Source organism: Squalius cephalus (assembly GCF_949319135.1).
Source record: "Squalius cephalus genome assembly, chromosome: 14".
In the NCBI taxonomy this organism is placed as follows: domain Eukaryota; kingdom Metazoa; phylum Chordata; class Actinopteri; order Cypriniformes; family Leuciscidae; genus Squalius; species Squalius cephalus.
The window spans coordinates 23925085-23948647 of NC_137135.1; the positions used below are offsets into that span (position 1 = coordinate 23925085).

The following is a 23563-nucleotide window of genomic DNA, read 5'->3' on the forward strand; positions in this document are numbered from 1 at the left end:
TGTACAGTCCCATAGAAAGCCCTATTTATTACCATCGATATAATTGACATTTCCCAGTTCTAAGATTTTGGTATGAAAATGAGTACATATTGTGGATACCATTGTACAGATCTGATCTGGAGTTGAGGAGGAGGCTCTGCATTTCACTTTCGTCAAAGTACATTACCAAGTATACAATGCATCGTCTTACTGGGATTGTTTCAAGATCTGTGGCTTATAGAGTGTCTGTTGAAATGTGAACTTGAAATAAAAAGACAACATACTCACTGCGGTTTATTCATATGATGTGTAAAAATGTCACAGGAGAAAGTAGAGTCAAGTTAGAAAATGCTCAAGCTCCTTAAATAAATACTAATGAGACTTAGAGGTTTCGGTGTGCCATTTATTAAAATAGCTTAGCAGGCACTATGCACATAGAATATATATAGAAAACAATGCACCACCTCTTAAGTTCAGTTGCTGCTTAAGAAAACATTTTTCAAATATACAGATATGTTCCCGAACACCAGTATAGGACGTTTACACTACGTTCAAAAGTTTGGAGTCAGTACATTTTTATAAAAAAAAAAAGAGTAAAAAGAAATGATTGCTTTAATCAGCAAGGATGCATTAAAATAATCAAATGTGACAGTAAAGACATTTATAATGCTACAGAAAATGTATTATAAATGCTTTTAAACTTTCTATGGTGAACTGAACTGTTTTGAACTTTGCCATCACAGGAATAAAATCAATTTTAAAATATATTAAAACAGAAAAGAGTACTTTTAAATTGTGAGAATATTTCACAATATTACTGTTTGCTGTATTTTTGATCATATAAATGCAGCCTTGGTGAGCATAAAAGACTATATTTCAGAACAATCAAAAATATCTTACCGACCCCAAACTTTTGAATGATAGTTCATAAGAAGTCAAGCACATTGTATTAAATAATATTGTGTATTTATGGAACAGATGAGGCACTGAATAACAAGCTGATAAATTTAAAGTGCTTGATATGAATGTAATCATATGCATATCCTAAACAATGCTGGTTTGATCATAGAATAAATAATGTAACATTTAACAAGATTGTACAGCAGATTTTTAAACATTATGCTGCTACTTCAGGATTTTGTATTTAAAACAAGTGACTGGGCACATCATCGTTACTCTGAAAATATCAACAATGTGAAACTAAAAAGAAATATTATAGATGGAAAATATGTAAGAAGCATCTTGTATAAAACATACGCACACACAAAATGCAAATTAAAGTACTCTCACAGTATTAATGGTTTGCAAAGTATGCTTGTAGTAAATCAGTATTTTTGCCAATATTATTCTAGATAAACAATGTACCATTGCTCTTCTTGTCTAAACTCTCTGGAAAAAAGCCATTTGCGCTTCTTTCCTTAGTCAGATTGCTGTCAGCCACAGTAATCGTCACGTCGGTTGGCAAAGCCACGTACGGTTGGCCCCACGTGTTGCCTTGAGGTCCACGGTGCAGATATAAAGGTAGAGAATCCAAGTTAAAGTTAATGTCCTTGAACGCATGGAGAAGAAAAATGCCAATGATGATGGTAAGAAAGCCACTAACAGTCCCAGCAGCCCCATCGGTGGACATTCGAAGCCACTCCTTAAACAAGATGGCCGAACAAGCCATGACAGATACAGTAAAGAAGACATAATAAATAGGTGTAACTATAGAGGTGTTGAAAATGTCGAGGGCTTTATTAAGGTAGCTTATCTGGATACTGATGCAGATCACAAGACATATGAGCAGAGCCCAAAACAGTGGCTCTTTCAGAACAGCTGTACCAGCGAACAGCTCTTTGATCCCAATGCCAAGGCCTTTCACACAGGACACAGATAATGAACCAATCACCGAGCAGATGAGGATGTACACCAGCACATTTTTCTGACCATAGCGAGGTGCGACAAACAAGATCAGGGCCAGGCTACTCACGACAATGCAGACAGCAAAAGCGATGAATCCTGTGATACATGCAAGAAAGACGACTGTTATAACAGAGCTCACAGGGGGCCATAGTATCTTTGGTATCCATAGTGTATTTGTAAATTAACCTGGATCTTTGAGTTTCTCTGCCATTGCTGTCAAAGAAGCAACCTCTTCCTCTTGTGGAGCATGGAGCACCATTACTGTGGAACCGAAGATGCAAAGCAAACAGCCAATTTTCCCATGGATATTCAGCCGCTCACTCAGGAAGTATGATGAGAGCACAGCACTGATGAAAAAAAAAGGTTGTACATTCAGTAAAAACATATTTTAGACGAAGAATTAATGTTCTGTTGAGACTGTACACACCTGTACAACCCCAAAAGTGTGGGGCCAATATGATATTTTTAAATAAATTAATTAAATAAATGTATTCAGCAAGGATGCATTAAATTAATCTAATAGTACTAATAAAGACTTTTATATCATTACAAAACAAATGCTATTTCAAATAAATACTGTTGTTTTGAACTTTCTATTCATCGAAGAATACTGAAAAAATGTATCATTCGACAAAAATATTAATCAGAAAAATAAATCAATTATAATAAGCAATATTTCCTGGGCACCAATTCAACATATTAGAATGAATTCTAAAGGATCATGTGATAGCGTAGACTGCTGAAAATCTTACTGACCCCAAACTTTTGAACAGTAGTGTATCTCTATCTGTGACTGCAATTAAAGTTATCATTTTTGAAAGGTGGTGTACACTACTAGGTAAATTTACCTGACCAAAACGCTCAATGCTCCCAGGGGTGTTACTAACGTAGCAGGTGCAAATGCGTAAGCTGCAAAATTTGCTGCCTCGCCTATTCCCACTAAAAATAAAATACATGACAAGACAAAAGATTGTGATTAGGGTGTTCATAATGACATATTAATGTGTACTGTGTAGATAGCAATCTCATTACTAAGATCTATAAATCCACATACACTGATATTTACATGCACATCTGATCAAGATCCATATTCTGGTTATAATTCAGCTTTACTTATGACAAATAAATAAATAAAATGATAATGCCATACTTAATATAAGCCCTGCCCACCACAACCATTCTTTCAGGTATGCATATCCACCTTGACCTAAATAGTGGAGAGAACATACCTGATTAGACAGCACAAAAAAAGGAAATAATAATAATGTCAAAAGCATAACAAAAATATGATTCAATTCAAATACCGTATAATGAAGTATTGTGCAATGGTACTCGGTAAATTTCAATCACCTACCTGCTCTAGTAGAGCCCCTTTTTGCCAGTCGTAAGAGCCCTTTCTTTTTCAATATAAAACTGCCACCGATGAAGATAGTGGAACTTACAGCAAGAGCCAAACCAATGTAGAAATCAGTGCGGTTTGCAGCATCCATCTGAACGCAGTTATAATAGAAGAACTAGATATTACAATTGGCTATTAGATGTTTTAGTTACATCGGCGGGTCTGGCTAAAAAAACCTAGTGAGCTGCCTACCTAGATAGCATTTTTGGCCATAGTAAGCACAGCTTTCTTTCTAGGTAGGCAACACACTAGTTAAAACAGCCACAGAATAGGAAGCAAATCATGTGACTCATGTGACTCCTGTTTTTCACATCGCCAGTACTTCAAAGCAATAAAAGACTATTTGTAGACTATTTGTTCATCTGCTCTAAACATTTATAACGACAGGAAATGCATGATCACAGCATTTTCAAAGAGAGAAAGCAACTTTTTAGAATGATGTAGGTAGATTTTGGTTAGCGCACTAAGCTATGTATTTTACACTAGGAGGCATTGTTGTTTCACGTTACGATTCATATTAAGATTTAAGACTACATTTAAAAGACTATTGAAATATAAATCATTTTTAAATTGACTAACCTTGCATTCATATCGTCCATCGGTGGCAGTTACGTCTCGAGTGAATAAACTTCCTGGTGAAGTGACTGTAACTCTGGTTGCCAGATATTGTTATTAACTTCCCTATTGACAGTTCCCTGCCCTGTCTGTCTGGACATTTTGGAGAATTTATCTTTTCTTTAAACGAAACCCTTCTGTGACAGATGATACTTTCTATGGTTTATACATATTTAAACTGAATTTGGTGAAACTATTATTATATCAAATGTATGCTTCTGAAACTCCTCAAGTGTGTAAACAAGTGTTTCATTTTGATCCTTTTCCACAGTTTAAAATCTGCAGTTTGTATTTTACAGTTGATAAAATAAAAATAAATACATTGGTAACACTTTACAATAAGGACAATAACTTTACACTTTACAATTTGTTAACATTACTAAATGTACTACCTAACATGAACTAACAATGAACGAATACATTTGTTACAGTATTTCTTAATATTTGTTCATGTTAGTTAATAAAAATACAGTCATTCATTGTTTGTTCATGTTAGTTCACATTAACTAATGTTAACAGATACAACTTTTGATTTGAATAATGTATTAGTTATACTGAAATTAACTGATTAGTAAATGCTGTAGAAGTATTGCTCATTCTTAGTTCAGGTTAACTAATGTAGTAAACTAATGTTAACTAATGAAACCTTATTGTAAAGTGTTACTGAGGAAATTAATGTTGGAGGTGTTTGGACCAGGCGGGGAGAGATAAGACCATTTTATACTTCTTTAATGTAGAAAACTTTTCATTAAAATGATGTTTAAATGTAAAAGAATCTTCACTCTTAATTAAGTGTTTACTGACATTAATGGTGACAAATGTAATTTGAATAGGAATAAAATAGTATGACTAAAACCAGTGGAGCCAGAGGAATACTGAAAACTCTCGTTTTATTCAGTACACAGATAGATGAAAAAGAGACAAAGTTTAGTCCTTAATTAAATATTCATCCGATTTCAACCACTGGAGATAACGTGATTTGAATAAAAAAAAATATTTACACTACAAGCCTGGAAGATTTCTAGAGATTGTTTTACTAAAGTTTAGCTACTTCTATATTTTTATATATCAATACACAGCCACAGTCATTATGTACAATACAGTCCTACATTTTTATTGTTGTTTCTGCTGGTTATTATAAATAATTGCAATAATATTAAAGATAGCTTTTGATTTGTATATGAAACCGAGGGGAGGTTTATAGACTAGATACAACATAGCTTGTAAGACTGCAATGTTAAATGAGAAATCACATTCCAATCTCCTTTTTTTTCTTGCAACGTTTTAAACTCAAACTAAATTATCAAAGATGTGTAATACAGCATTCACATTATTGGGTTCTTAGTTGAAAGAAATTAATTGAGGAGGTTATTCAAGACAAGTTACATAATGATTCTTTCAATTGCATATGGTTGACTGTATCCTTAATGTTCAAGGGTTCACAGTAGTTATGTCGATTACATGTTGAAAAGCAAATCCTTGATGGTCATGACAAGATCTACGAACGTGGGGCGCTCATCTGGTCTCTACAAAAAAGAGAGGGCATAAACTTTAACTGTTTGACTTTTGTCATGTTTAAATTTGCATTAATAGATAACCGTTTTAATTCACAAAATGTTTTAACTATTAGTATAAAGCTGTGTACCTCATGCCAGCAGCTGTTCATAATGGCAAAAACTTTGTCATTGGCCATTTGTGGGCGATAAAGACGGTGACCAGCAGAAATCTTCTCTACTATCTCTGTGTTGTTCCACCGATCATAAGGCATTCTGCCCAGAGTGTATATCTCCCACATCAAAACACCTGTCAGACAAATAACAAAAGAGAAAATGAAACAGTTGGTTTGACAGAAGGTAAAGTTATGCTGGAAATGCAGTGGTAAGTGACGCACCAAATGCCCAAATATCTGACTTGCTGCTGAACTTGCAGTAAAGGAGGACTTCAGGAGGCGACCAGCGCACTGGGAACTTTGAACCAGCAGAGCTGGTGTATTCATCATCCAGAACATACCTGTATGGACAGCAATGATTTCTATGCAGAGAGAAAGTATGGCGAATTTTACTTAAATAGTGTTGTCCGCCATGCATTCAATTACCTTGACAATCCAAAATCAGTCACTTTAATGGTCCCATTTAAGTCTACTAAACAGTTCCGAGCAGCCTATGAGAAAAAAAAAAAAACATTTTGGAAATTTTAATGGTAAAATATCTCTTCCAGTTGAGGAATATTTCTGTGTTACACGAACCAGGTCTCTGTGGATGTACTGATTGGCCTCTAAGTAGGCCATGCCCTCGCTGACATCTTTACACATCTCAAGGAGAAGAATACTGGAGGGGTGCTGCAGGGTCTCTCGTAAGTAATTCAACAGACATCCATTGGCAAGATATTCTGTGACTATATAGATGGGTCGTTGTTTTGTGGAGACGCCATAGAGCTGGACCAGGTTTTCGTGACAGAGTTTCCTAGTGTTATACAGCAGAAAATTATTATAGAGAAATAAACATGAATGAAAAACAGGACATAAACACTGATAATGAATAATCAAGTGTTTTAACAACTTTAATCACAATCACAGATGGAGAAACATACTGTTCAAAATGAAAGTTTTTGAAAGAATCTCTTACACTCTTTTTATTTAATCAAAAATACAGTAGAAAGAGTAATATTGTGGAATATTTTTACAATTTAATACTGTGTTCTATTTAAATATATTTTAAAATTTTAATATTTTAAAACATTTATTACTGTGTCACATGATCCTTCAGAAATCATTCTAACATGATGATTCAGTGCTCAAAAAACATTTCTTATTATAATCAATGTTGAAAACAGCTGCTTAAAGGAGAAATCCGGTCAATTTTAACATTGAGCTCATTTTTTTGTAAATTTGGAGTGCTGTCAATACAGAGAACAACGACAAAAATCGGTGTTGCCTACACCGTGTTATCCTCTTTTTAAAATTTGCACCCTGTTGACTTCAATGGGGCAAGTTTTAAACCTGCTTTTAGCCTCTTAACATCCTTGATGTGTCATTACAAGTGAACAGGTCATGTGAGTGATTCCTTCGGAGTGAACGTGGGTTAATCTGACTGCAGTAGATGTGAAAGATATTAATAAAAATGATATATATTTAGCCAGCGCTCATACCTGTATTTACATCCTGTTTTCGGTCAAAGTCCATAGTAATCGATTGTCGAGTTCACGCGCATTGGTTTAGTACCTATGATCATGCGCGTGAACTCGACAATCGATTACTATGGACTTCGACCGAAAACAGGATGTAAATACAGGTATGTGCGCTGGCTGAATAAACATCATTTTTATTCATATCTTTCACATCTACTGCAGTCAGATTCACCCGCGTTCACTCCGAAGGAATCACTCACATGACCTGTGCACTTGTAATGACACATCAAGGATGTTAAGAGGCTAAAAGCAGGTTTAAAACTTGCCCCATTGAAGTCAACAGGGTGCAAATTTTAAAAAGAGGATAACACGGTGTAGGCAACACCGATTTTTGTCGTTGTTCTCTGTATTGACAGCACTCCAAATGTACAAAAAAATGAGCTCAATGTTAAAATTGACCGGAATTCTCCTTTAATATTTTTGTGGAATTTCTTTAATGAATAGAAAATTCAAAAGAACATCCTTTATGTGAAATCTTTGCTGAATAATAATAATAAATAACCAAATAAATAAAAAAAAAACGTATTGACCCCAAACTTTTGAACGGTAGTTTCTACTTACATCATGACCTTGGCCTCCTCTATGAAGTCATCCTCTGACATTGAGCCCTCTTTGACCATTTTAATGGCCACGTCATGACGGCCTTGCCATTTCCCATACTTGACAACTCCAAACTGACCATTGCCAAGTTCTCTGATAAATGTAAGTTGACGGGGGTCAATTTCCCAACTTCCTGGAATGAAAAGTAGAGGACAATTTTAGCACGTTGTTTTAATCAACACCATTAAGAACTCTCAGAACCATACAGCTAAATATTTACACTAATATGTTTACATTTATATACTCAGCAGATGCATTTATCCAAATAATTATATTCAAGGTATGCGTTTTATCAGTTCATGGGAATCAAACGTATGACCTTGGACTTATTAGTGCCATGCTCTAACAAATATAAACTCACCATAACCCAGACCAGCAGTGCAGGGAGCGTTCTGAGCCCGATTTGACACAATGTATTTTAGTCTGCTCACTAGTCCTAAAACAGACATATTTGCTTTGATTAAATACATTTATAGCCATCATTTGTCATTGTGTATTCACATGCGAGTAGATTTACCTGCTGCGTTGTGCTGGTGGTAATTAATAAGTTCTGGGATATTGCAAAAGTTGTGTTTCTCCGCTAGATAGAACTGGCCTTCTGCAGTGACGCATATGTTGTAGTGTCTGCAACTGCCAACAGTCTCCCTGGAGAGAGACCAGAAATGAAGTTCAATCACTTGGGATTCAAGTCAAACCTTAAATCTGTCTCACAAAGAATTTGAGAGAGCAACAGTGCAGTCCCGTGACAATTTATACAGTGTGAAACTTGAACTGTGAAAGGACTTATCCTAGTTTTGCATGGAGAGATTTACATCTCTCTTCCGTAGGGTCAGTGTTCCACTTTCATTTTGATAAGTTAACCGTGAAACAAATGTGTAGCTTGATCAAACTCACCCACCAGCCTTGGAGAACACAGAGACAGTGTATTTTCCAGTGAATTTGCCCGAGTCTCTCACCAAGAAACCGCCATCTTTACTCTGTTTTTTTTTTTTTTTTTTATGAAAGATTACATTTCAGAACACATTCTGTACATTAAACAAATATAAGCTATATGGTGAATTCAAGTCGGTGTGCCAATGTTTATAATCATTTCAATGTAAAAACAAAACAAGTGATAGATTTGATCTGAATTCAACCTACAATATATATATATATATATATATATATATATATATATATAAGAAACAGCTTTTTATTACAATCATACAGGTTTTTTTTTTCTTTTTCTGATGATAAATCAATTATGTTTTTGATTGCCACCACTGATCTATACTTACTTCTGTTTTCAGTAAATTCTCTGCCTGGCTGCGGTTGATGTTCTTACAGTACCAACTACAAGATAGATAGGAAATAATCTGTTAAAATGTGGTTGAACTGTGTTTATAAGGTTCTAAATTGTTCACCTTTTCTAACTAGTGTAGAAGGCTGTAGTTGTCCATTTTGTTGAATGTATACTTACTCATATTTCTCCAATCCATTCAAGGCCTGAGCGATGTAGTTACTTGGGATGTAGCCTTCCTTTCTGTAAACAGTGTAGGAGATCAGTAATGCTTTTTGTATCTAAGAGAACACAGTCCTGATTGCACAGCTAGTTCCACCTGACTACATATCGCCCACAGCCTGTAAAAGTTTCCCCAGATATGCAAATAATTCGACAGCAGTTAATGTGTTTATCATTCTCCATTAGCACATATAGAGAATCTTGAAGTCTACAACAGATAGATCATGCATTACAACCCTAGTGAAAAATAAATATACTAAAATGTATTTGAAATACATTTATTTTATACTAAGTATAGCCTACTACAAATACATTTACATATTTATGTACTTTATATAAATGTACTTTTGGTATGCTAAATTGATATACCTAAAGTCTACTAAATTGGAACTAATTTTCAACTTAATGCACTTTAGTTATCCAGAAATAGTGCTAAAGATATACTTATACATACTATTCCAAGTATACTTTGGTACACTTTAAATATTTTATTGTATTATTATTATGAAATATTTTATTTAATGACTGATATTTTACAGAGATCATACTATCCTTACTAATAGTGGTATTAAACATTTTAGGCTTAATATTAAGAAATGTGCATTGTGCAATAAAAAGTACTCCAAATAAAGTTTCATTAATTAATAATAGTTATATCGGTAAGTCTCAAGAAATATGTGAGTAAATATGTTAATTGATTTGCAGTATACTTAGTATGAAATAAATGTATTTTAAATACATTTTGGTATAGGGATTTTTCACTAGGGTAGTCATATACTAATTCATTTTGCAGTCTCTTACCCATATCTATCTCTGGCTTTAAACCAATTGGGATCGTTGATTTCTAAGAGTGTGTACTCCTCATCTTTTCTCAGCTCTAGGTCATGGGGAGTCACTGGTGCATACTCATATTCAGCTATAACAGTCATGCCCACACTGAAGCCTGGGGGGACCATGGGTGGTTGGGGAGGCAGAGGCCTGGGTGGCTTTTCCTAAAGCAGGACAGTAACACAGATCATTTCTAAAGGATGAATATGATTGTGCATATATTATCACTGACTGGATAGACTGGTAACTGACCTCCTCAGGTGTTGGCGGAAGAGGCTTTCTGGAATCACGATTCCTGGAACCTCTTTTGAAAACCCCTTAGAAGAAGGGAAAGAAATATTGACATGCATTGAATAAATAAATGCAGTTTAATTAGCATTAACTATTACATATTGAATTGATGATGCAATGATGCCTTGTTGAATATGGTTGGAAATCGCAAAAAATCTTTATTGTGTCATTATGCTATGTTGTTCATTTAAACTTTCTGAGTAGCCTACTTTTAGGAAATAAATATTTGGAAGAAAGACCATTCCATTGTCAAATGATGAGATAATTTAGAGATGGCATAAATGCAAAACAATAGTTCACCCAGAAAATGAATATTCTGTCATCATTTACTTACTCTCATGTCATTCCAAACCTGTATGACTTTCTTTCTTCTGTGTAGCAATGTTTTTCATTTTTGTCCATACAACAGAATTACTGTAATTACGAGATGACCACACGCTGAGCTGAGCTCAAAAGTATCGTGAGCAGAGACCATTGGTGGCAATGGTTCTACGATCTTGGCCTACGATGCTTTTGAGAAACGCAGCCCACACTGGTTGTGCTATGTTTTTGATTCATTAAGTCTAGAATAACCGGCTTGTAAGAGTCATTCATTGGGGATCGGATTACAATGGTCATGCTGAGCAGTTTCGCGCTACAGATTCAGTAGCTGACGATGTATTGAGGGAAACACTGCGAGAAGATTGCTGTACGAAATTTCTTCAGATTCTGCAGAAAAATCAAAGTGAATTGACGCGCGGCAGCAGTGTTCTAATTTAATTTCACACTCTAGTTTTACAGACCTCCATTTTTGGTCTCCAGCACCCTGCAGCCCATGGCCTGCTTCACCTCCTGCTGGCAACACTTCCACATGCCATCTTCCCAGAAGCACGGGTGGTACTTCTGAATCAGGTCCTTGTTGAACCGCACCACTTTAAGACAGGTACATTGGAAACCATTTACATTGAATAAACAGAGTTTTGCATAGGACTTGCATGTTGTGTTATGGGAAACATTCATACTTTTCTCTTTATCTTTTCTATAATGTAGTCCACATAAAGGTGGCTCACTAATTTGAATGGACTTTGTGATAATGACTTAAAATAAATAGGCTACTGACCACTTTTTAGTTCATGTATCCAGTGCTTGCGAATTTGATCTGACTTTGCAAATATATAAAGGGGACCTTCGTCATAGATTATCTGTGAGAGAAAAGAAAAATACATCACAATACAAAGTTATATAGGCTATGACTTTGGCCTATAGATGAACTGTTGCATTTCAACATAATCTATTATTGCCAAATATTTCCTTTTTCTTTTGTAGCTTAAAGGTATAGTTCACCCAAAAATGAAAATTCTGTTATCATTTACTCACCCTCAAGTTGTTCCAAACCTGTAAGAATTTACAGGAAGATATTTTGAAGAATGTCGGTAATCAAACAGTTGATGGGCCCCGTTGACTTCCATAGTATGGGGGAAAAAATACTATGGAAGTCAATGGTGCCCCACAACTGTTTGGTTACAAACATTCTTCAAAATATCTTTTCTTGGGTTCAGCAGAAGAAAGGAAATGTATACAGGCTTTGAACAACTTAAGGGGGAGTAAATGATGACAGAATGTTCATTTTGGGTGAACTATCCCTTTAATTTACTGTACAGTTGTTTATTGCACCTAGTTTCTTTTTAGTGCTATTTTTTTAAAGGTTGCAAAGTAGACCTACAGGTTTTCATCAAAAGTAACTTTATATAAAGATATATAAATACATAAAGCTCATAATTTTAAGCGTTAATCTGAAAACTGAAAACCACAAAATGTTGTTGTCTGACATTCATTTCCTGGTGCTCTTTCTGTTTGTCGGTGGTCTACAGATGGAAAGCTCAACTTTTTGTGCTTAAGTTGTTGAAGCTAGCTAGCCTACAGTGTTTTTGTCTGCCTAGCAGTTTTACAGTCAACACCTGTTGAGTTCTGTTGTTCCTCTGATTTCAGACTTTGAAGAGGAAAGGTTTCACTTCTGCTCCATTACTCTTAGCCTCTTATCATGGTTGAAGTCCTGAGCAGTGTCAGCTATCAGCTCAGTACTGTTTCGATGTTGTTAGCACATATATTTACTAGACAGCTAAAGCTGAAACTTATAGTACAGATACAGCGACACTTATTTCAAATTGAAAAGGAAGACATGATTATATTCAATATATTAATGAGGGAAGTGGAAGTAACATGATTGCAGTAAATACACATAGAATGCACATTAAAATGTTTCGAAATTTTCACATGACCAACGTAGAGTTCCCATTGAAGTTGGTGAACAAGAATGTGTAGTCTTGAATGGTTTTAAATGTCTTAGTATTTGTAGAGACCCACCTGAAATGGGAAGAGTCGGTCAGGAGGAGCGCTGTCTTCTGGTAAAACAACCTCCACACATTTGATCTTTTCAATGTCCACATAACCCTTCAGGCTTTTCCGCTTCTAAACAGTCAGTAGGATTATGATATTAAAAAGATAAAAAAAAATATATATATATATATATATTAAAGTCACAATGTAGCGGAAGTAGCGTCAGATTGTTTTTTCCATATTGTGACGTACATCCAAGTGAAATGGATTATTGAAAATAAGATCAATAAGATGTATTTTGAAAATTCCAATTCATGTCAAAATAAAGAGTTCTTTTCCTAACATTTACTGTTATGGTAAGAAAATGTCAAATATATGCATACCCCTTTTTCGATGTCATAGTCGTAGTAGGATATTTTGTCCTGAGTGAGTACAAACAGCCTTTCTTTGAAGTTTAAAGGTGAGGTCTTCTTCTTCTGCTGGGACCGTTTTATAAAAATATCCTCCAGAATGATGTCTGGCATGTTAATTTTTTTAATCTGTGTGAATTTAGGGGGAAAAAACAAACTGTCATGTTGAACATATTTCATGTCTTCATCTTTGATTTCATAGTTAACTTTTTGAGTGATGAGTAACAATTGGTGTTGGTACATATGTATTTAGTATAGTGCTGTCAAATCGATTAATCGCATCTAACATAAATGGTCGTATATAGATATATGTGTGTGTGTGTGTGTGTGTGTACAAACACACACATATATATTTAAAAACTTTTCTGTTAGATGCGATTATTCACGATTAATCGATTTCACAGCACTGGTATTTAGCATTTAAATATGTAAATATTTATTTGGTTTTGTTCATTTATTTTATGTCCCCTGCAGTCAAACCACTCTGCTTCCACATGTAGTATCCAACTGTTAGTATATAATGATAGCACTTATGCTACATCCAGTTTTCCAACAGATCTGTACAATGATTTTGCTTGTCTGAAGCTAAAGGTGGATTTATTAGGCGGGCCGTGTCTGATTAGAAATGGTTTGCATGAGTCCTCCTGTCAGCGTCAATGACATCCTTTGTTGCCAATATTTCCTCCTGTGGATCATGAATGCTTCTTCCTGCTCTGATCTAAGCTGTGAACCTACAACCACACACATCAAGTACTTTTCTACAAACCAAAACTGAACATTCACATCCTTCCCTCCTAAAGGCCTGCGTCGTAGTTTAAGGCAATAGCAAGAGGTCTTGGGAACAATATTCTTATTCAGTATTGAAGTTTGGAATATTTATGTAGGCAGTACAAAACAAATACATCGCACTACTTTTTGACATTCATCCACAACATCATAAGGGCCCCATTGAATCCAGTAAATGGATGAGAAAGAATGCATTGAGGAAGAAAAGCATTTGTTAATCATTGAATGACCTTTTTGATGAACTTTTTAACTGAATACAGCTTTTAGGTTTGTACTACAATCACTAACCTAATGTAACTTCACACATTTACATGAATCAATAAAGATTAGCCTCTACAAGGTTGACTGGTTTCTGCTTAAAACCTGTTTAATATCCTAATATCTTTCTTGCATTCTGATTAAAAGTGCCATAAATAGCATGTTTTACTCCAGAGAAGCATTTGGTAAAGTTACCTGTATCTCAGTGTCCTTTAAAACATCTCAGTTAGTTCTGTTCATCACTTTCAGTGCCTCTGCAATAAGCTTCTCTCACATAGCTGTTAAATGCTGAGTCGTCTGTGCTCTGTGGTAAAGAAACTAAACTGCCTTTTTTTAACACCATGCAAGCATTTCCTGGTTTCTTCTTCTGCCACCACCACCGTCTTTTGACACCTTCAAAAGCTTGTCACAAAAAGTTTTTGTTCATATCTTTTCATAGTATGACAAATACGAACATCACCGGCACTTTATATTTGAGTCGATACTATATCTTAATAATTTACTATTAAAATAGCACAAGCATCTGCTGCTGTATTAAACACGCTCTACACCTGGGTTGTAATGGTGTGGGTTTGGTGTTGGTTTAGTATGTCAGGACTACAGTGCACGAGTATTGGTTATAGCAGCATTGTTTATCATGAAAGCTTGACAACTTTTTCAAAGGGCAGTGACTTATAAGACTTCATACAGGGAAGTTGCATCAATGTTGATCTGTGATACAGAGGAAGGGGAAACAGTTCGTATCGGCATCAGTAAGCCGTACGAGTCAGATAATTACTGTTAAGCTTGTCTCTGTTTCACATCAGGGTTTTTTTCCAGGCAGATGTTGCACAAGTGTAACCATTTGTTGATTGAACCTATGCTTAAAAATGTCCTATAATACTTAGTGTCAGGGCAGGTGCATCTTAATTTGAAGCCAAATCATACATGTTTATGATGCATAACAATTTCAAAATTTAGCATAAATTAACACATTAATGTACTCCCTATGGTTAGCAGTTTAAATACTTGCTTTTCATTGAAAGTGATGTTGAGCAACAGGAACCTTCTAGAGTGTCCTGCGACTGTAAGGTTCCTGATAAGTATGCAAGTATAGCTCATGTTTGGAGGGAGGGAACTGCATGGGCAAAAGATAGACTGCCACATCATACCACAATTTATCTACACCTCCGTGGTTCCAATGGTTAATATTTTGCTTATTCACTTGGCTAATTTAAACTCAAATGCAACATTTAGTTATTTTAAGCAATGTTATGCTTATTGTTTTCAATTTATTTGTATAGCGTTTTATACAATACATGTTGTTACACTCTCAGAAAAAAAGGTACAAAAGCTGTCACTGTGGTGGTAACTTTTCAAAAGGTACACCTTTGTACATATTAGAACCCTTTTGAAGGGTACTGTCCCAGTGACAGCTTTTGTACCTTTTTTTCTGAGAGTGTATGAAGCAGCTTTACAGGAAAATAATGATCAATGATGAGACAGAATTCAATTCAAATAGTGTGATTATTCAGCTGAAGTCAGTTCAGTGTTGATTCAGTTCAGTTCAATAACTGTAAAATTATGAATTGAGTTCAATTCAACTATAAGCAGCTCTACATGACAGTAGTGTCATTATTCACTGTGAGTCAGTTCAGTGTTAATTCAATTCAGTTCAATAACAGGTTCGATGTTGTGAAATTTGTCAATTATGAAACAAAGTTGATTCAGCTATAAAGCAGCTCTGAAGAAAACATGGTGTCATCATCCAATTTTCTATATGTCTTAATCATTTTATTAACAACATGTATTCATTACTTCAATGAGCTCATTGTTTCTGCCTTAAAAGTAATACATTATCTAAATTAATACATAACTGTGTGATTTGTATATGTACATTTCTGAAATCCATTACTTGGACAGTCACCTCTGATAACAGCTCTCTCTAAATTATAATGTAGACATGCATTTTCTGTAAAGCTGCTTTAAAATTATGTTTTGTGAAAAGCGTTATACAAATAAATCTAAATTGAATTGAATCCATCTCAATGCAGTTCAAGTTTTGTTCTTATCCTACTATATAGCCTACTAAATGTCCCAAATGATGATGAATGACATTAGAATATGACAGTAAATGATATTTGATGGAATTTGAATTTGCATCCGTGTACATCACTGAGATCCACCAAAATGGACTATTTTCATTATGTGCACATGCAAAGCATAGATGTTAGATATTTTCTGACTGCATTGCCCACAAAGGCGTGTAGGAGAATGGACATTTGTTTAAATGTTAGTTATGCTTATTACAATGTTAAAAAAAAACAGGACTATGTCCACTACAAACAATAAAGAGGATTCCCTTAAATAATTAGAATAATAATTGATAAATATGAGTTTTAATGACCTATTAGTCCCCCCATATCTTCCATGTTTGACTACTTTCTTGCTAAAACACTGGAAGATTCTGGCTGAAAGAGGTGACAGCGCATGTCTCCAATATAAAAACACTAGCCTGATTCTTATTTTAGATTTCACTTTGAATAAAAGCATCTTCTACATGAAGAAATATAAATGCATAAAAGCCGCACCCTATAAATAACCCTCATTAATAATGTTAACAGTGTCTTTAAACCATTGTGGTATATAACAATTGAATGTGTGATTAGTTTCTCTATCAGTTAATTTTATATGAATGCATATCATCTTCTATTGTAAGGTAAATGCACTATTGATTCACCCTTGTGCAAGATTTGTAAGCAGGATCCATTTAATTAAGTATATAGGAATGTTGCGTGAACCCCTTTATAAAATGTATTAACAAATATTATGTGGAATTAAAAATGAAAAATTTGAGACTTATTTGAGATTTATGTATTATTTTTTTATAATAACATGTACTGTAACTGTAATATTCTTGTTAATTATTATTATTTTTACTCGTGCAACATTATTTTTGTAGCTGTATTTTTGTTTAAATGTACTCATAATATTATGGTAACACTTTAGAATAAGGTTTAATTTCTTAACATTAGTTAACTACATTAATTAACAAGAATGAACAATACTTCTACAGCTTTTATTAATCTTAGTTAATGTTAATTTCAACATTTACTGATACATTATTAAAATAAAAAGTTGTATTGTCTTATTGTTAACATTAGACAATGCACTGTGAACTAACATGAACAAACAATGAATAGTTGTATTTTAACTAATGTAAACAAAGATTAATAAATACTGTAACAAATATATTGCTCATTGTTAGTTCATGTTGGTTAATATACATTAACTAATGTTAACAAATGAGACCATATTGTAAAGTGTTACCATTATTATTGTTAAGGAATGTTGATTTACTTGCATAGATCAGTAAAGTTAAACAATAATAATTATTTAAGGTGCAAACAGCATTGCACAGAAAAGGAAGAGGAGCTAAAATAAATTAGTTAAGCCAATTTAAGACACCATCATGGAGTGTCCATCCATTACATTGTATTTAAATTTAGGGTTCGATTAAGCCAGGATTAGGACTTAGTTAAATTAGGATATTTAAGTAGCTTTTATAAACATGCATTAGATAAAAGCATTACTGGTTACTACAGCATTACTACATCTTGAAACAAAACAATGGCACTGACATATTTTAAGACATGCCGGTGCAAATTACTTTCAGTTAAAACAGCTCAAATGTGCATTTTACTCTGGGACTAGACTTAAGCCTTGTCTGTGAAACCGGGCATTCATTTGTTTGCTTTGGTTAGTCTCTTTCTATCTTTTCAAGCAACAACATTACTCAACGTCTGGTCTGACCAGTCACAATTAATGGCAAATTACACAATCTTACTCTTTGACAGAGGAACAGTTTTCGGCTAATAAAGAAACCTAAGATACCTTACCTAAGTTGTGTTTTATCCACTGTGATCTGGCACCAGGATGAAACCAGTCAGACTGAGTGCAGGTTATTAAACTGGATTGTGAATGTGATCAACACTGGACAAAACTCCACCCAACCACAGGACTCCTGTTACTCAGTTCCTCTTTTGCTTCCTGCTCATTTTCATACTGTCGCTCATGCAGGGCTGCTGTTAACACTTTCACGCAGTCTGTTGATACTCAAGTATGCTGTGTCTAACCAGAGAAGTAAAGTCCAGGGGTCAGAAAGTAGAAGTCCTGCCATATGTTTATTCCACCCATGAACTCGGCCAGTTGATTTCACTAATTAGTTCTATCTCCTGGCTGAAAAACTGTGCTAATTAGCAAATCCAGGTGATTGGAACAAAATACTGAGGAGGTCTTTTACTTTCTGAACCTTGACTTTACACCTCTGGATCTACCTGACCTGTTCACAACTCTGATAATCAGTTGGAGAAGGCTGAATCCGATTGATATAAAGCCTGCTATAGACTCTTTCGAAGCATAAGACAATTACAGATGGTTTCTAAATTGTTGTAGCACCAAATATTCACAAAAAAAGTGCATGAAATTTGGATGGTTTGAATGTTTTATTTGTCGTTACCAATAAAATAAGTCAATGTACATAATGGCTTGATTTTAGTGGACACCTTAGTTTTGGACTCACATGTCAACCATGCATGTACAAAATCCATAATTCCAAAAAAACGTTTAGGTGATTTTTGGTCATATGCCACAAAACCAATTTATGCAAGTGTGGTGGACAGGAATGAACCCTATGAACCACTTGGCAAACAAGTCATGTGCCTCCAAAACACATGGTGGCGCTATTACATAATGTATTCATGAACTACAGCAAATTTGTTATATTTATGACTTGGTTAAAGTTATTTATCTTTGTTATTAAAACACAAACTAATTAGTTATTGGAAAGGCATTGAGCTATTTTTTTAAATAAATTGAAAATGTTGGTGTTTTAACCTATTTTTTTTGTTTAAATAAATGTTGTTGTGTAAGATAGTGTGTGCATTTATCAAGAATTTAGATTTTCAACAAAGTGTGAACATAATTGTGTTTATGATGAGAGAGTCAAAAGTATCAAAAGTAAAGTAAAATCCATTTTGTTCCAACAATGCTTAAAATGAAATTTCCACCACAGAATGTTTTCAAACACAGCACATGATTTCCGATAATTTGACATTTGTTGGTACATAAAATCTTATTATTGGCCAACTTGTGTTTTATTCCAGTCCGACCAGTGTTTGTAAGAACATGAGAATTAGATTGAGGAGATGGATATATAAGATGAAGTACAGCTTCATAAAACTACTGATTAATATATTAAGTGTAATGTGCTTATCAGATTATAGTAATGCAAAAGTACCACTGAAATTTACACAGATGCTTTATTTGATTCACAGCAATTGCATAAATTTCAGAACAAGCCCTAAGCTGCCAAATGATTTGTAAAATCCCTGAGGTTCTTTATGCATGTTAAATTGATAGTGCAACCCTAAAACACATTTGATGAAGATCAACATAAGATCATGGGTGAACGAGACGATGTTTCTGTAGTACAGTTCATTTCCAGTGAACCGAAAACATTGATACAGGTGTGTAAAGTATCAACTCTGCGGGTGTTAGAGTTAAAGTGTGTTGTGTTTGTTTTAAAGTACAGCAAATGATATATAACTATAATTTTAAAAATTTTATTACTTAGTGTGCACTTAAAAAAAAGTAAAACATGGATTCTATAGCTGTATTCAAAAGGAAAAAATTCTTATTACAAAATATCAGGAAGTGTAACTCAATCACATTAGTGCAATAGTACATTTTCTATGTTTCAAAACCGTTTTGCTTTGTAAATGATGTCTTCATGTATAGCTTTTGATAGGGTTGACAGTGAGAAGTGTCGTGCCTGTAGGATTGACTTGGACCATCACATTTGACAAGAGATTCTGAACACCCATTTCCTGGTACATGGGCAGGATCTGCGTTACGTTGCACTTGGGATTGCAGAGCTGCCAACTAGGCAGCGTCGCCACAGAAATGGTAAATCGGCGTGGACCACCAATCTCCTGTCTATTCATCACTGCCACGGCCAGCCTGTTGCCAGACAAGGGCCGTTCCCACACCTCAAAACTATCAGCCTGTGGACAGGGAATAAATGCACTCCAGCTGAGCTCACAGACAGATACCGTAATGAAACAAATGGTAGGTTAAGACCGTAATTTGGTACTAAAGATGCTTTACCTTTAATGTACGATAGCCCTGCTTGCCCAGAGGGTCCTGGTTAATGGCAATGATGTATTTGTTCTGCAGTAGTTCTTTGGCTTTGGGACAGATGTTTCGCAGGTCGTTGGACATCAGAAGCGGGGCAGCCATGATAGCCCACAAGGCCATCTGAGTCTGCTGCTGATCGTGGCTCAGGCCGAAGTTCCCTATGATCAGCTTGAGGCATCATAACCAGAAATATGATATGATTTAAAGTTGTTTGCACTGAGCTTATTTTAAATGACCAATGTAAACTTGTGATTGTGATTTAACAGTAAAATGATCAGATGTTATGCTTCATACCATGTCAGGGTCATTCCATCCACCTGGTCCTGCCACTGGGACCAGGATCTTCTGATGATCAGCCGTCCAGTCCAGGATGCCCGTCACACTTGTCCACTGGTCATACACATCTCCATAGTTACGCCAGTGATTACAGGTCTTGCGAATTGCTTCATAGTCAGGCTGAAATATAAGATACAGAAAACAAAGCAATATTTAAGAAAATGAATTCTACTTTATGAAGCATTATTTGAATCCACTTACAAAAATGCTAGTGTATTCTATTTAAAAGGATAGTCCAAAATCTAAACTTATTTCATTATTTACTGTATGACTTTCTGTATTCTTCGGAACAAAAAAGAAGATATTTTGAAGAATGTTGGTAACGGTGTGTTTCGGTTCCCATTGACTTCTTCCATTTTATGGATAAAACAAAACAATGCAGGTCAATGGGTTCTTAAACTTTTTGGTTATCAACATTACTCAAAATATCTTATGAATCAGTTGCACAGAAGAAAGAAAATCATACAAATCTTGAATGACATGATTTTCATATTTGGGTGGACTATCCCATTATGGTAGCAATGTTGTGAAAGTAAAAAGTTACTTCACCTTATATTAAAATATCTCCATGTGTCTCACCTGTTGGTGTTGCCACTCATATAATGGCCATTCACAGGAGTATACAATACTTCTGCCTGTCTGGTTTAAAGCTCTCGACATGTTCATATAACCTAAGAAACATCCAAATGGTGTAATACAACAAAGAATTTCTTACCAAAACTCAGAATATTTTTTGCAAATCCACTTACCTTCTCCCAGCTGATGCCAGTCAGGCATGAAACATCCGTCAAATTTTAACAGATCCACACCCCAGTCTGCAAAGGTTTTAGCATCGATATCATAGTATCCTAAACTCCCAGGGTAGCCTGCACATGTGTTTTTGCCAACATCTGCATATACTCCCAGCTTCAGACCTTTGGCATGGACCTGAGAACACAATAAAGCTTCTTAAATATACATTCACCTTACAATTTATTTTACATAAAGACAGAATTGAGTTTTACTGTGATAGAAGCAAGACAACAGTAGGGGGCGATATATAACTGACAAAAAGATTTGGAGCAGCCAAGTTATGGCATATTGCTTAATGACAACTAAATCTAAATATAGTTATTGCCCTATGGAGAGTTAAGTGTATGCTAATTCACCTTTGAGATGACATTTATGTGGACATGAAGGCACTAAAGGGATACAATTGCCAAGTACATAATCATGTAAATCATAAAATTGCCATATATGTAACCATGTATGCTTTTTTTCTGCCACAAACACCAAAAATGTATTATGAAATTATATTAAAATTATTCATTTATTATTTTAAATATTTATTAGATTATTTTAATTAAGCAGAATATCAGCGCTGCTTCTTTTGATCCCCCCTTTTCAACATATGCATATATTAACCACAGCCTTCAAGCCATCTTCGAAGGCGATATGATGATTTGTGTGGACAATATATTAAATATTTTACTTTCCACTGAAAATCATAAGGAGTTTACATGACATAAGGGCTAAGTAGATGAAAAAAAATTCTGTCAATTCTAGGCAATGCCACATGTGAGCCAGATGCAGCCTCTTCTAGCCTTTCATGATGCCAACAAATACCCACATAATCAGCCAACTTTTTGATCCCACTGGGAAACCTCTTTGGGTCGGCCTGTAGACGCCCCTGAGCGTCCCTCTCGTGCGAGGGCCAGCAATCATCAATGCACACAAACTCATATCCAGCCTCCTTCCATCCCTCCTTCACCATCACATCTGCCATCTCCATGAACAGCTCCTCTCTGCCAGGAAACACAAGGGCAGTAGGAAGAGGGTATCATGGTTGAACATCTGCTCACTGTACGGGACAGATTGTCTGCGTGTGCAAGTGTGAAACAGCATCTGTTCTAAACAGTACTCTATGAGACCCATAAATGCCCTTTGCCCTCTTGAGTGCAGAATGAGAAGATGTATGAAAACATTATCTTACATCACATGCTTTAGCTGTCTTGACACTCATGTGACATCAGTATTCAGGTATCTAGTTTTCTTCCTCCTCCTCATTCTCTTAGTCTCCATGTAATTCTCCAATAATACCATTTTAAGCATAAAAATATCAGTTTTGCGTAAATTGATTTTTGGGGATTTCACTTAATCTACTATTCGACTCCATCTACTATATTACATAACTATTTTTAAATAAACTAGTGAAGGCAAAAAGGTAGTTAAAACTTTATTTCATTTTTTATTGTAGGTGACCAGTCACCAGACCTGTCTCAATGCATTTTTTAACACATTCACATAATTTTTGTTTATAACAACTATGAACATTGTGTCTTCTACCGATTTGATTCTCCTTTTTTGTCTTCTTTCTTGTTTTTTTTTGTTGTTGTTGTTTTTTTTAAATGTATGACATATACTATGGTATTGAATGATTACCATATTCATATACAGACCATATATTAAAATACATACTAAATAACAGACTTTTCAGTATGCACATTTGCAGTCATCAGGTCACGCGCTCACCTAATGCAGTTCTGAGGATCCGCAACACAGTCGATGTTGCACATAAATCTCTCCCAATGCAACCAGCCCATGGTCGGAGTTAACGCCAGGCCATTATCCAGCGCCAAAGCAGGGACTAATAAAGACACAAGCCCGACAAAGACTATATTTGAGACACGCATGTTGGTTTGCGCCGATGAATGACTGAATCTAAAGGCAACAAGTTGTTACACTTCCGTGTTCACGGCGCATCAGTCAGGTCAGGTGCAAACATGACGTCACACGCACGCTCCCACCAAAACAAATCACAAACGTATGTATGATTTCATTTCTTGGCGCTTTATTGGATTGTGATAGTGTTTTGTCTTTTACAAACAATGAGAAATTAAAATACTCGCAATTATCTGACTACTGAGGAGTTAAAACGCATTAAGTTGTGTAGGGGTGAGTTGTGATGCTAATAGAAAACATTTTAAGTATGATTTT

At 35.1% G+C, this 23563-nt stretch overlaps 3 protein-coding genes across 4 annotated transcripts; all 3 read right to left on the bottom strand.

Moving 5' to 3' along the window:
• Nucleotides 1–368: 368 nt before the first annotated feature.
• LOC307171683 (magnesium transporter NIPA2) lies at nucleotides 369–3958 on the bottom strand. Its single transcript, XM_079893452.1, has 6 exons — nucleotides 3863–3958; nucleotides 3239–3374; nucleotides 3035–3091; nucleotides 2733–2823; nucleotides 2071–2231; nucleotides 369–1980 (listed from the first exon to the last, which is right to left on the bottom strand). Exons 2-6 carry the CDS (start codon nucleotides 3372–3374, stop codon nucleotides 1328–1330), a joined length of 1098 nt encoding a protein of 365 aa, XP_079749578.1. The 5' UTR covers nucleotides 3863–3958; the 3' UTR covers nucleotides 369–1327.
• Nucleotides 3959–4853: 895 nt separating this feature from the next.
• btk (Bruton agammaglobulinemia tyrosine kinase) lies at nucleotides 4854–18081 on the bottom strand. Of its 2 annotated transcripts, none has more exons than XM_079893442.1 (18): nucleotides 17953–18081; nucleotides 13004–13159; nucleotides 12648–12752; nucleotides 11404–11485; nucleotides 11087–11215; nucleotides 10266–10330; nucleotides 9987–10177; nucleotides 9144–9206; nucleotides 8962–9016; nucleotides 8579–8661; nucleotides 8202–8329; nucleotides 8046–8120; nucleotides 7646–7817; nucleotides 6144–6360; nucleotides 5994–6058; nucleotides 5790–5908; nucleotides 5544–5701; nucleotides 4854–5424 (listed from the first exon to the last, which is right to left on the bottom strand). In XM_079893442.1, exons 2-18 carry the CDS (start codon nucleotides 13142–13144, stop codon nucleotides 5356–5358), a joined length of 1917 nt encoding a protein of 638 aa, XP_079749568.1. In that variant the 5' UTR covers nucleotides 13145–13159; nucleotides 17953–18081; the 3' UTR covers nucleotides 4854–5355. The 2 variants fall into 2 exon arrangements, with proteins under 2 accessions (XP_079749568.1, XP_079749569.1); XM_079893443.1 differs by lacking the exon at nucleotides 17953–18081 and adding an exon at nucleotides 14270–14385.
• A 461-nt stretch (nucleotides 18082–18542) lies between these two features.
• On the bottom strand, nucleotides 18543–23360 carry gla (galactosidase, alpha). Its single transcript, XM_079893450.1, has 7 exons — nucleotides 23099–23360; nucleotides 22197–22371; nucleotides 21337–21514; nucleotides 21167–21258; nucleotides 20546–20707; nucleotides 20222–20419; nucleotides 18543–20118 (listed from the first exon to the last, which is right to left on the bottom strand). The coding sequence occupies exons 1-7, from the start codon at nucleotides 23257–23259 to the stop codon at nucleotides 19843–19845; spliced, it is 1242 nt and encodes a 413-aa protein (XP_079749576.1). The 5' UTR covers nucleotides 23260–23360; the 3' UTR covers nucleotides 18543–19842.
• Between the last annotated feature and the right edge of the window lie 203 nt (nucleotides 23361–23563).

Bases quoted from the DNA above. Each gene is read 5' to 3' on its own strand.
- LOC307171683 (XM_079893452.1), bottom strand. From the start codon at position 3,374: ATGGATGCTGCAAACCGCACTGATTTCTACATTGGTTTGGCTCTTGCT. The intron at 3,092-3,238 runs GTAGGTGATTGA...TCCACTATTTAG, and splicing joins AAGGGGCTCTACTAGAGCAG to GTCAAGGTGGATATGCATAC. The intron at 2,824-3,034 runs GTATGGCATTAT...TTTTATTTTTAG, and splicing joins GTGGGCAGGGCTTATATTAA to TGGGAATAGGCGAGGCAGCA.
- btk (XM_079893442.1), bottom strand. From the start codon at position 13,144: ATGCCAGACATCATTCTGGAGGATATTTTTATAAAACGGTCCCAGCAG. The intron at 11,216-11,403 runs GTCAGTAGCCTA...CCTGTCTTAAAG, and splicing joins GATACATGAACTAAAAAGTG to TGGTGCGGTTCAACAAGGAC. The intron at 10,178-10,265 runs GTCAGTTACCAG...GTCCTGCTTTAG, and splicing joins TTCCGCCAACACCTGAGGAG to GAAAAGCCACCCAGGCCTCT.
- gla (XM_079893450.1), bottom strand. From the start codon at position 23,259: ATGCGTGTCTCAAATATAGTCTTTGTCGGGCTTGTGTCTTTATTAGTC. The intron at 21,515-22,196 runs GTGGGTATTTGT...TTGTGTTCTCAG, and splicing joins TCAAAAAGTTGGCTGATTAT to GTCCATGCCAAAGGTCTGAA. The intron at 20,119-20,221 runs GTAAAGCATCTT...CCCTGTCCACAG, and splicing joins AGGGCTATCGTACATTAAAG to GCTGATAGTTTTGAGGTGTG.